At 39.7% G+C, this 12,745-nt stretch overlaps 1 protein-coding gene across 1 annotated transcript; it reads right to left on the bottom strand.

Moving 5' to 3' along the window:
* Window positions 1-1,719: 1,719 nt before the first annotated feature.
* On the bottom strand, window positions 1,720-2,260 carry LOC133388359 (DNA polymerase beta-like). Its single transcript, XM_061634334.1, has one exon. The coding sequence runs from the start codon at window positions 2,256-2,258 to the stop codon at window positions 1,821-1,823; it is 438 nt and encodes a 145-aa protein (XP_061490318.1). The 5' UTR covers window positions 2,259-2,260; the 3' UTR covers window positions 1,720-1,820.
* Window positions 2,261-12,745: the final 10,485 nt, after the last annotated feature.

Genomic DNA, 12,745 nt, shown 5'->3' with positions numbered 1-12,745 from the left:
TCCTGAACCAATGCATGACACCCCTCCTCCCAAAATGCTGAAGCAGCAGCAGACAACCCTTGAGAGGTGGGGATCTGGCAGGGAGCCTGTCACCCAGAGCAATCTCGACAGGAGAATCATTGATTTCATTGTAGAGGAGACATTACCACTTCAGACTGTGGACAAACCATCATTCATTAATCTGGTTCGCATTGGACTCCCCAAAGATCTCACCATCATATGTGCCAAGACTCTGAGAGACAGAATTGAGAAGAGAGCATGCCACATGAGAGAAACTCTTGCAAACCGAATGGGTGCTGTGGCATATATAGCAACCACTGCAGATTGTTGGACCAATGGCAAGAAGAGTTACTTTGGGGTAACAGCCCACTGGATCAACCCAACTACCCTGAAATGTGAGGTCGGGGCCTTGGCTTGTAAGCGTCTGAAGGGGTGCCATACATACGATGTCCTTTCAAAAGCACTGCATGATGTACATGTGCAGTACAGGATCCACAACAAAGTTATGTGCACTACTACAGACAATGGCTCCAACTTTGTGAAAGCATTCAGAGTTTTCATGGCCAAAGAACCAGTGGAAGCTGCAGGCACCAGTGACGATGATGGTGATAACCAGGAGGAGGAGGAGGCTGAGGTGGAGTTTGTGCCTATCTGTGAGATCCTGGACACAGAACCTGAGGCAGAGGAAGAAGCTGCAGACTCAGGAAAGGATTTTGTATTACCACCACACCAGAGATGTGCTAGCCACACCCTCAACCTTGTGGCAACACAAGACATAGAGGCCATGCTTTCTGACTCCTCCAAAAGTAGTCTTCTTGGTCCTTTCAAGAAACAGTTTTGTTCCTTGATGGGAAAGTGCAGCAAGTTGTGGTCCAAGCAGAACCAGTCAGCCCAGATTGCTGAGTATATCCATGCGCAATGTGGTGTGTATCTGAAGGTACCGAATACGACCAGGTGGAATTCCACCTTTGATGCGTTGAAGCAACTACATGAGCTCCTGTCAACTGTGCCACTAAAAATGCATGCCATAATGGACCGCTGCTCCTTGTCCAGGATCACAGCTGCTGAGATTGAAGTGGTACAGGAATACACAGAGATTATGGAGCCACTAGCCCAGTCCCTAGATATCCTGCAACGGGAGAACGGCATGTTCATGGGGTATCTGCTACCAACGCTCTGCAATCTGGACCGCAAGTTAGAAGGACTGGAAAACAAACCTGAGAGGTACACATACTGTTTTCAGCTGCTGAGAGGTGTGCGCGAAGCCCTAAGAAAGCAGTTTGCAGCTATCTGGGAGGACAAGAGGCTTCTTCTGGCAGCCTGCCTACACCCTCGCTTCAAACTAGATTGGCTGGAATCGTGTCAGGCCACCACCCATACCAACAAGTAAGAACATTAGGGAAGCCCTTTGGGTGGATTACTCCAAGGGAAATGCTGTCTCAAGGGAGGCATCAGAGGGCTTAAGGTGGTAGGCAGGGGCTGGGCCTTTTCTTCCTGGGGCTCCTCATCACAACCTTGGGTTTATTTATTTTATTTATTTATTTTGTTCAATTTTTATACCGCCCAAAGCCCGAAGGCTCTCTGGGTGGTGCACAACATAAAATTATTACACTATAAAGTACAATAAAATCACAATAAAAACATCAAAACATACATTTCAAACATTCAACATCCTAAAACATTATTAGCTACAAGTGAAATATGCTACAGACATCTTACACAACAGGATCAAGCAATGAATTATGGGCCCAGGCTCAACTGCCAACAACACCTCAGCCCAAGACAAGGGCTTTCGGAGGTGCCTGGGCTTGGGCGAGCAGCTATTCACTCCGCTCCTTCGGCTCGCGATACTTCCACTGGATGCAGTCAAAGATGTCCTCCTCGCTGTCCACAGCCAGGGGCTCCCCTGCGACTCCAGTGATGCCTAAGGGCCGGATGGTGTATTCATTGAGGGTAAAGCCCATTTCCAATGCACGGGCTCGCATGTTCTTATTGAATATATCACTCCCGGTGAAGTACAGGACTCCGCAGTAATACTGATCTTTGGGAATCAACCTGATATCAATTCTCCTGTATGGGTAATCGGTTTCCTCATCTTTGCTTGGGAGTCGACATACTCCCATGAATTTGGTGTCTCCCTTTGAAAGCGTATCTGTAACAAAATGGATGCTTTCCAGTTGCTCCACAACTTGATGCAAAAGCTTCGGCTGTTTGGAGGATTCTGAAGTGAAGTTTGGATGGGTCAGGAGGATATCCATATCCCCATATGCTGCAGGTAATCCTTAAGGGTCTGCTGTGCTGCCCCATGAGTGTGGTGACTTGGTCACCTTCCTACCTTCCATGTCATCATCCACAGGCTCAGGCTGGACCCTGAACCAGGGGACATGACAAGCATCAGGAAATGAAGAGCAGATGATGGTTTCCTAACATATATGTGTTAACATATCCTCTCTCTTTCTTAGATACACAATGGAAGCCTTGTTGAAAGCTGAAATAAAGATGGGTGTACTTAATGAGGACAGTGATCAGTCTTCAGATAAAGACCAGGAAGGAGATGACTTAGAAGAGGACTTCTTTAACTTGCTGCCCCAGGGCAAGAAGTCAGCAGTGGACACTGCTGAGGAGGAACTGGTGAGGTACCTGAGGTCTCCCAGCAGGGAAGTGTCATCACTCCATGGCTTTCCACGTGTGCTGCGGTGTTTTTTGCAGCACAACACAGGCATGCCTTCAAGCGCCGCAGTAGAACGCCTGTTCAGTACTGGTGGCAACGTAATGACTGTAAAAAGACATTCCTTGTCTGACATGCTCTTTGAGCATCTTGTTCTTTTGAGACATAACAGAAACATATTATAAAAGCATTTCAAGTGTAAAATTTGATTTCAAGAGTTGGGGTATCTTCATTGCTTGGGGGGATGTGAGATTCTGTTATGCCATTATGTTAATCTTATGGATAAAATTTTTTATTCTACTATCCCCTGTGTGTGTGTGTTTATTTTTAATATTGTTTTAGGCTTCTTAGATGTGCAGCAGTCAAGGCCAGCACCTTGTAGGAGTTTTTTTTAAAAAGTAACTGAAATGTAATTGTAGTGATTACTTTTGAGAAAAAGCAAAGTAATCAGCTACTTTCAGAGCAATTGTAATGGTAACGGTAATTACTACTTTTTTTGGGCCAAGTAATTGTAACTGTAATTTATTACTTTTTAAAAGTAATCTTCCAAGCTCTGGATAGTTCTGGTTTAATTTGTTCTAACACCCAATTATTTGTCTTTTTTGCAGTCCATGGTATGCACAAAGCTCTCCTCCAAAACCACATTTCAAATGAGTTGATTTTTCTCTTATCCGCTTTTTTCACTGTCCAACTTTCACATCCATACATAGAGATTGGAAATACCATGGTCTGAATGATCCTGACTTTAGTGTTCAGTGATACATCTTTGCATTTGAGGACCTTTTCTAGTTCTCTCACAGCTGCCCTCCCCAGTCCTAGCCCTCTTCTGATTTCTTGACTATTGTCTCCATTTTGGTTAATGACTGTGCCAAGGTATTGATAATCCTTGACAAGTTCAATGTCCTCATTGTCAACTGTAAAGTTACATAAATCTTCTGTTGTCATTACTTGGGTCTTTTTGACTTTCAGCTGTAGTCCTGCTTTTGTGCTTTCCTCTTTAACTTTCATCAGCATTCGTTTCAAATCATTACTGGTTTGTGCAAGTAGTATGGTATCGTCTGCATATCTTAAATTATTGATATTTCTCCCTCCAGTTTTCACACCTCCTTCATCTTGGTCCAATCCCGCTTTCTGTATGATATGTTCTGCGTATAGATTAAATAAATAGGGTGATAAAATACATCCGTCTCATACCCTTTGCGATGGGGAACCAATTGGTTTCTCCATATTCTGGAATGGTCAAAGCTGAAGCACCAGACTAAGATGCATCCAAACTCAGAGGAAGGCAATGGTAAACCACCTCTGAATATCTCTTGCCATGAAAACCTTATGAACAGAATATCCAAAATAAATAAATAAATAAATGGGTTGTCTGATTTCTGATGGACAGCTGAAATCTCCTTTGCCATTTCCCATGCCATTCTGTCCCCCTGACTTTCAGAGGGGCACAAAGGACTGCAGTGGGAACAAGAAGGCAGAAGAGGCCTGTTGCACTACCAGAAGTCTGTTTACAGCTCTCCCCTTGCTCTGTGTTTTTGAAATCTCACAGTTCGTAGATAATGAAGCATTATCAAGATGGAAATGCTTGTTTTTTAAAAAAGAGAGATCTGAAAATATCCAGGTAAGTGTCCTCTTTTTTAAAAAATATTTTAATTAAATTTTTCCATATCTTTAATACAACTGTAATGTTAAATACAATTCACTTATAAAACATACATCATAATAGCTAAACTTGAAATTATTAAAATATGAATTAAAGTATATCCCCCCCTCCCTCCCCCGGACAATGGCTTAATTCTGAATAAATCTAGTTAATTTACCAGAATGAGTAATATATCTTAAAAGAGAGAAAAAATTATTAGCTATTCAAAATTTTATATTTTTCTTAAAAAAAGGTTTTATTCTTATGGTTTAGGCATTCCAACCAGCCGCGTACTGTATTGGTGGCACCCATCCATGTGCTATTTAGCTTACATGTAAAATAACGGGATACCAGGAGTCTACAGAGGTTTCTTTTTTCAGCTCACCCCTTGCTAGTCAGAGTTTAGAGGTTAAAAAAGGTAAAGGTGTCCCCGCACTTATAGTGTGAGTCGTTTCCGACTCTTAGGGTGACGTCTTGCGACGTTTACTAGGCAGACCATATATATGGGGTGGGATTGCCAGTTCCTTCCCCGGCCTTTCTTTACCCCCCAGCATATGCCGGGTACTCATTTTACCGACCACGGACGGATGGAAGGCTGAGTGGACCTCGACCCCTTTTACCGGAGATTTGACTTCCTCCTTCCGTTGGAATCGAACTCCGGCCGTGTGCAGAGCTTTGGCTGCGTTACCGCCGCTTACCACTCTATATGCTATATGCCATACTTTTTGTGACCGATATTGTATTGAGGCACCCTTTAAATCTTTCCAGTGCTTAGCGATTGTAAGGCGAGCTGGCATAAGTAAATGACTTATCAAATTTTTACATTTTATGTTCTTTTTCGAATCTAAAAACAAATTCCAAATAGCAAGTTGTGGTGTTTGGTTGACATCTTACTTGGTTATTTTATTAATTTCTTTAAAGATAGCATTCAAATTTTTTTGCAATTTTTCATACGCCCACCACCTGTGGTGATACATTCTGACCGAATCATACCCCCTCCAGCATCTGGGGGAGAGGGTATGATTCACTCGTGATAAATGTAGTGGTGTAATATACCATTGGTGAGCTATTTTCAACATTGTTTCCCAGACCTGATGGGAGGAAGTAGGAACCAAAGTTTAATCCAAAGTTATTCCCAGTCTCATCCATCAAGTTCCATTGACCAATCACCTCCCCACTCGTGTTTGAGTCCTATTCACTGGTCTGTTCCCATATCCAAAAGTAAATTATATAACGTGGAGGTGATCCCTTTTTCTCCATTATGTGTTCCAATTATTTTGAAAAGTCGATAGATTTACACTGCTTGTGCTTTAATCTTTGGGTCGGAGAGGAAATCTTGAATTTGCTTCCAAAAAAGCAATTGAAATCCTGTTTGACTAACTGTTTGTCAATAATTAATTATATCTAAAATTCTTCTTATTGGATCAGCAATTTGTCTGTGATCAGCCTGATCAGAATGGATCAATGAACGAATTATGGGCTTCAGTCTATTAGCTAGAATTGAGGTGAATATTTCATAATCTGTATTCAGCAATGCTATGGGTCTGTATGAATCTATCAATTTAGGATCACAAAAAGGTTTTAAAAGGACCACAAGTTTAGACTGTGTTCATGACTGTGGAAATGGATTTCCATGGAGTATGCCATTGAAAAGTTTCGATAACTGTGCAATCAAGATTGATCTGTATTGTTTATAGAATTCATTAGTGAATCCATCTGGCCCTGGCGATTTGTTCATTTTAAGAGTTTTAATTACAGTCTCAATTTCTTCTCTACTAATGTCCAACATTAGTGCTCCTTTTTTTGCTTCTGATAATGTTTTAAGTTTTGCTTTTTGTATGTATTTCTCAATAAATTCTGAGTCTACACTATTGCTTTGATATAGATTTTTTAAAAAGGCGGTAAATGTTTCTCCAATTTCAGTTTGTGAGCAAGTAATGGGGCCATCTTTCCTTTGCATTGTAATCATACGTTTCCTTTGTTTTTGCTTCATCCTATTTGCCAATAATCGTGATCCTTTGCTGCCAAACTCAAAAAATCTTTGCTTAGCATACAAAATATTAACCATAATTTTGTTGATTTCCAGAAGATCTAATTCTTTATGTTTTGTTTCTAATTGTTTATAAGTTTGTTTAGAGCCTGATTTCCCATATTTTTGAAGTAAGGTTTGTATGTATCTCATTATTTAATTTAGCAATTTGCAAATTATGTCTAGTTTTGATTTCATATAATTCCTTTATACAAATTCCCCTGAGTATTGCTTTCGTAGCTTCCCATTGTGTTCTAACTGGCATTCCCAGAGTATCATTTTCTTTAAAATAATTGTTTAAAGCAGTTTTGAATCCCTTCTCTGCTTGTTTGTGTGGTTAGTAATATAGGGTTCAATTCCCAATTGAAGGCCCTCCTGATTAATTGTGCACTATTCAAAATTATTGAAACTGGGCCATGATCTGTAATTCTTATTGCTCCTGTTTCTACCTTGTTTAATATGGGAATAAATCTGTTGTAATGAGGATGCTATCCAATCTGGAATGGGACTGGGAGGTCGTTGAGAAAAAAGTGAAGCTGTGGTCCAGTGGATGTAGCTCTGCCTAAGTGTCCTTTGAATTAAACATTTTAAGAGTGGCAGCAAATTTCTCCTTATTCTGGGATGGCAAACTGTCTATCACAGTTCTTCCCCACAGACATCTGCTTTCTCCCTTTTTCAAAGGAGGACATGCCTCTGAGATTGATATTAAAGTCTCCTCTTATCAATTGTCCCTTCTGGAACATTTTGAATTATTTTAATAAGGGGGATAGAAATTTAATTTGCCCTCATTAAATGCATAAATTGTGCCAGTTGTGTAATGTTCTGTACCATTGAACAATCCTTTTATAAGAGGAAATGCCCCCCCAGGTCTTTCCATATCTTTTCCACTGCAAAAGGGAAATTGGCTCTAAAGATTATAGCCACACCTCTCGCTTTTGAAGTACCAGATGCTACATATTTCTCTCCAAACTATTTATGATTAAGTAAAAACTCTGTTTTTAATTCTGTGTACCTCTTGTAACCCCCTCTAGGATGCACACCTTAATGTGGTGAGGGGGTTTGAGAGTGTTGAAGAAACTGAGAGCAATGCCATCAGGAGTCTAGACCAAGAGGCTAGACTCCTAGCAGGGGCACCCAAGGCGGAGTGGTCAAAGCTGAGACACCAGACTAAGATGCATCCAAACTCAGAGGAAGACAATGGTAAACCACCTCTGAATACCTCTTACCACGAAAACCTTATGAAAAGAGTATCCAAAATGCAAAACGAGATAATGCTGGAAGATGAGACCCCCAGGTCAGAAGGCACTCACCAAGCTACTGGGGAAGAACAAAGGACAAGGACAAGTAGCGCTGTGACTAATCACACAACTGGGTCAAAGCCAAGAGGAAGCCCAGAGGCTGATTCGCACAGATGCAAAAGGAGAGTCCGGAGTGGTACGACTTACACATGGAATGTGAGAAGCATGACCCAGGGAAAGTTAGAATTTGTGAAGCAAGAAATAGAACGTATCAACATTACAATACTTGGTGTGAATTAAAATGGAGAGGAATGGGACATTTTCAGTCAGGCAACCACAAAATATTTCATGCAGGAAATGAGAAATTAAGAAGAAACGGAGTTGCTTTAATAGTGAGAAGTGATGTAGCAAAAGCAATTAGAAGCTACAACGCAAATGCTGAGCCAGTGATCTCAATGAGATTAAACAGGAAACCTATTAACATAACCATCATCCAAGTCCACGCTCCAAGGCAAATACAGAAGTAGAGGAATTGGAGAGATTTTACACAGAAGTACAGGAAGAAATTGATCACACACCAAAACAAGATGTGCTGATAATCATGGGATACTGAAATGCAAAAGTAGGGAACAGAGAAGAACTAGGAATTGTGGGGAAATAGGGCTTAGGAGACAGAAATGAAGCAGGAGAAAGACTTATAGAATTCTGTGAAGCCAGTCATTTGTTTATTATGAACACATTTTTTGAGCTACCGAAAAGAAGACTGAACACGTGGACATCACCAAATGGTCAATATACGAATCAAATTGATTATATATATTATAAGATGGAGAAGTTCCATACTTTCTGCGAAAACAAGACCAGGAGCAAACTGCGGTACAGATAATGAACTGGTTGTATCAAAAATCAGAGTAAAGCTAAAGAAGAACAACAAAGCAATCATAATGCCAGAATACAATTTAAATAACATCCCAGGAGCATATAAAGATCAAATAAGGATCTGAGGCTTTAAACTTAGTTGACAGACAACCAGAAGAACTATGGAGTGAAGTCAGAGACATTATCAGGGAAGAATGCAAAAAGACAATACCTCTAGTTAAAAAGAGAGAAAGACCTCAATGGATGACTGGCGAAACTCTTAAAATGGTTAAAGAGAGAAGGAAAGCAAAAGCAAAAGGAGATAGAAACATGGTCAGAACCCTAAATGCAACAATACAGCGACTAGTACGTAGGGACAAAGAGAACTATTACAATAGTTATTGTATAGAAATAGAAGATGACAACAAAAAGGGAAGAACAAGTGCCCTATTCCAAATGATTAGAGAAATTAAAGGGAAATTTAAACTAAGAGCAGGGATGTTGAATAATCAACAAGGGAACACAATGACTGACTGAGATGAAATAAAAGGAAGATGGAAGCAATACACTGAAGAACTCTGTAAAAGAGATGCCATGATGACAGATTCATTCACGGAGGAATCGTATGATGAAGAACCAGAAATTTTAGAATGCGAGGTGAAAGCTGCTCTTAAAATACTTGGAAGAAACAAATCACCAGGAACAGATGGCATACCAATAGAGTTGCTACAAGCAACTGAGACTGAATCTGTCCACATTTTGACAAAAAATTGTCAAGGAATATGGAAAATGAAACAATGGTCCACAGACTGGGAGTGTTCAATATACATCCCAATTCCAAAGAAAGGGGATCCAAGGGAATACAGTAATTAATTATCAATCTATTGCCTTAATATCCCATGCAAGTAAAGCAATGCTCAAGATTCTACAACAAAGGCTCTTACCATATATGAAGCGAGAAATGCCAGACGTCCAAGCTGGATTTAGAAAGGGAAGAGACACAAGAGATCATATCGCAAACATAAGTTGCATAATGGAACAGACCAAGGAGTTTCAGAAGAAAATCACCCTGTGTTTTATAGATTACAGCAAAGCCTTTGACTGTGTAGATCATGAAAAACTATGGAATGCTTTAAAAGAAATGGGGGTGCCACAGCATCTGATTGTCCTGATGCGCAACCTATACTCTGGACAAGAGGCTACTGTAAGGACAGAATATGGAGAAACCAATTGGTTCCCAATCAGAAAGAGTGTGAGACAGGGGTGTATTTTATCTATACGCAGAACATATCATATGGAAAGCTGGATTGGACCAAGATGAAGGAGGTGTGAAAATTGGAGGGAGAAATATCAATAATTTAAGATATGCAGATGATACCATACTACTTGCACAAACCAGTAATGATTTGAAACGAATGCTGATGAAAGTTAAAGAGGAAAGCACAAAAGCAGGACTACAGCTGAAAGTCAAAAAGACCCAAGTAATGACAACAGAAGATTTATGTAACTTTAAAGTTGACAATGAGGACATTGAACTTGTCAAGGATTATCAATACCTTGGCACAGTCATTAACCAAAATGGAGACAATAAAGAAATCAGAAGAAGGCCAGCACTGGGTAGGGCAGCTGTGAGAGAAAAGGTCCTCAAATGCAAAGATGTATCACTGAACACTAAAGTCAGGATCACAGACCACGGTATTTCCGATCTCTATGTATGGATGTGAAAGTTGGACAGTGAAAAAAGCGGATAAGAGAAAAATCAACTCATTTGAAATGTGGTGTTGGAGGAGAGCTTTGTGCATACCATGGACTGCAAAAAAGACAAATAATTGGGTGTTCGAACAAATTAAACCAGAACTATCACTAGAAGCTAAAATGATGAAACTGAGGTTATCATACTTTGGACACATGAGAAGACATGATTCACTTGAAAAGACAATAATACTGGGCAAAACAGAAGGGAGTAGAAAAAGAGGAAGGCCAAACAAGAGATGGATTGATTCCATAAAGGAAGCCACAGACCTGAACTTACAAGATCTGAACAGGGTGGTTCATTACAGATGCTCTTGGAGGTGGCTGATTGATAGGGTCGCCATAAATCGTAATTGACTTGAAGGCACATAACAACAACCTCTTGTAAAAGAGTAATTGCAGGATGTATTTTTCTAAGATAAGATGTTGTTCTCTTTCTCTTTATTACATTTCCTAAACCTTTTACACTTAAAGTCACTATTTTTAAACCATTTTTCTCCCCCATAAGACATTTTTGAGCTCATACATTATGAATACCTGAACTAAAACATATTTCTTTCCCTTGAAATATTGCCATTGCCTTTACCCCCCTCCCCCCAACTTTCCCCCTAACAACCCTTACCAAACAATTACCTATTAACTAAAGAATGTGGGGTCTGCCCAATGCAGTCCAGTACATTTACTGAAACTGCGCTCACACCAGCCGATGTGAGACTCTGGCTTTTGCCCTGTGTGTTTATTATTTATTTTTATTTATTTATATATTTAAGATATTTCTATCCCGCCCTTCTACCCTATAATAGGGCACTCAGGGCGGCTTACAAAAATAAAATCAAACACGTACATAATAAAATTGTAAACAAATCACAAAAACATTAAAATAAATTAAAATACATAAAATACAATTAAAATACATAAAATACTATATATATATATATATATATATATATATGTATACATACATATATGCATACATATATATAGGGAGTGGTACTAAAGGGGACTACAAGGGTAAAATGTAACGTAGAAGGCATAAAATCAGTGTTAGGCTCTATTCACACTATCTTCTACAGGGGGAACCGCTAACATCTATAATAATACAATTTGCTATATTAACTATAATATTTCTCACTACCTTTTACTGCCCCCCTGGAGATTTCTCCCTCAAATTCAGAGAGTAAAAAAAGAAAAGTACCACTGGGGACTATGTCCCCAACTTTTGATTAAATTTCCCCCCATTTAAACAAACAATAAATACACAAGCAAGTGCGCACATACATTCATATGTCTATACACTCCTGCACGTACACATACTTTTACGTTCATAATACTGTCTTGTAGCTTGTAGTTAAATTCTCAAAAAGAAATTGTATGTCTTCTTAAAATGCAGAATAGGTTTATAAAGTTAATTAGAATGTTTTTTATTTATTTTATGGAGTACCTATTGTTTCTTGCCAATTTTCTCCCGCTTCCATTACATTAGGTTGTCTAGGCATTGCTTTTCCTGATTGTTTTCTTTGCCATTCTTCCTCTTTGTGTTCTCTTCATCCCCTTCTTCAGGTGTTAGATTCAGATCCTTAAGTCCTTCTATGTTGCAAGCCTGCAGAATTGATAGTGCTTGTCCATTCCATGAAACAATCAAACGAAAAGGAAAGCCCCACCTATAGCAAATGCCTGCCGTTTGCAACAATGTCGTAATGGGGCAAACATTCTGCATTTTCTTAAAGTTTCAGGACATAAGACCTGCAAGACCATTATCGCCTTTTCTTCAAAAGGTAAGTCTTCAAGCTTTTTAACTTTTGTCAGGAGCTCTTCTTTTTTAGTGTATCACACAAAGCATACAATTATGTCTTGTGGTGGAGCTGAATCTTTAGGCTTTATGGCTAGTGCACGGTGGGCTCTTTCGAGATCGTTAGCTGTTACTTGGTATAATGGAAGCAAGCCATCCCGCTATAAAATATACCATTGAAGGTGAATGTTCTTCTGCGTTTTCTTTAATTACACAAAAATTTCAGGGTCATATACTGCTGCGATTTTCCAGGTCTTCCAAGGTTTTTATTTTCATGTTTCAAAAACAGTATGTCATCTGAATTTGTTAAGCCCATATCCATAGCTTCTGAGGCCGTAGCAGCAATATCTCCCAGTTAAGAGTTCAAAGTTTCCTATTTATCGTCTATAGGCCTTATTGCTGCCATCCAACTCCCTTTTAGTTTTTTTCCGAGTGTTCCCAATTGTGATTCCAGTTCTTCCTTAAAGTTGGAGTTACTTAGTCCCGTATCTCCATGGGAAGTTTGTGCCAATTTAGGATGGCTGGGTGCCATGTTGTCTGCTATAGGCCTTTTAGCTGAGTTAGAATTATCCAGCTCAATAGGAACGAAATATCCATCCAACATACCTTCTTTGGCCCTGGGGTAGGAAGGTACTAAGGTATCATGCCCTAACAGCCAGGCAGATTGATATTTGTGGATTTTAGTGGTTACGCTTTAAGAATGGGGTCTTTTTTGCTCCATGGGGGAGAGGTGCTAAGAGGTTAAGCAGCCATGCCCCCCCCCCAGTAA

Source organism: Rhineura floridana, chromosome 7, assembly GCF_030035675.1.
Source record: "Rhineura floridana isolate rRhiFlo1 chromosome 7, rRhiFlo1.hap2, whole genome shotgun sequence".
NCBI classification, from domain to species: Eukaryota; Metazoa; Chordata; class Lepidosauria; order Squamata; family Rhineuridae; genus Rhineura; species Rhineura floridana.
This window is presented reverse-complemented; position numbering and strand designations above follow the sequence as displayed.

What these genes read in the sequence shown, in the direction of transcription:
- LOC133388359 (XM_061634334.1), bottom strand. Translation starts at nt 2,258, where the DNA reads ATGGATATCCTCCTGACCCATCCAAACTTCACTTCAGAATCCTCCAAA.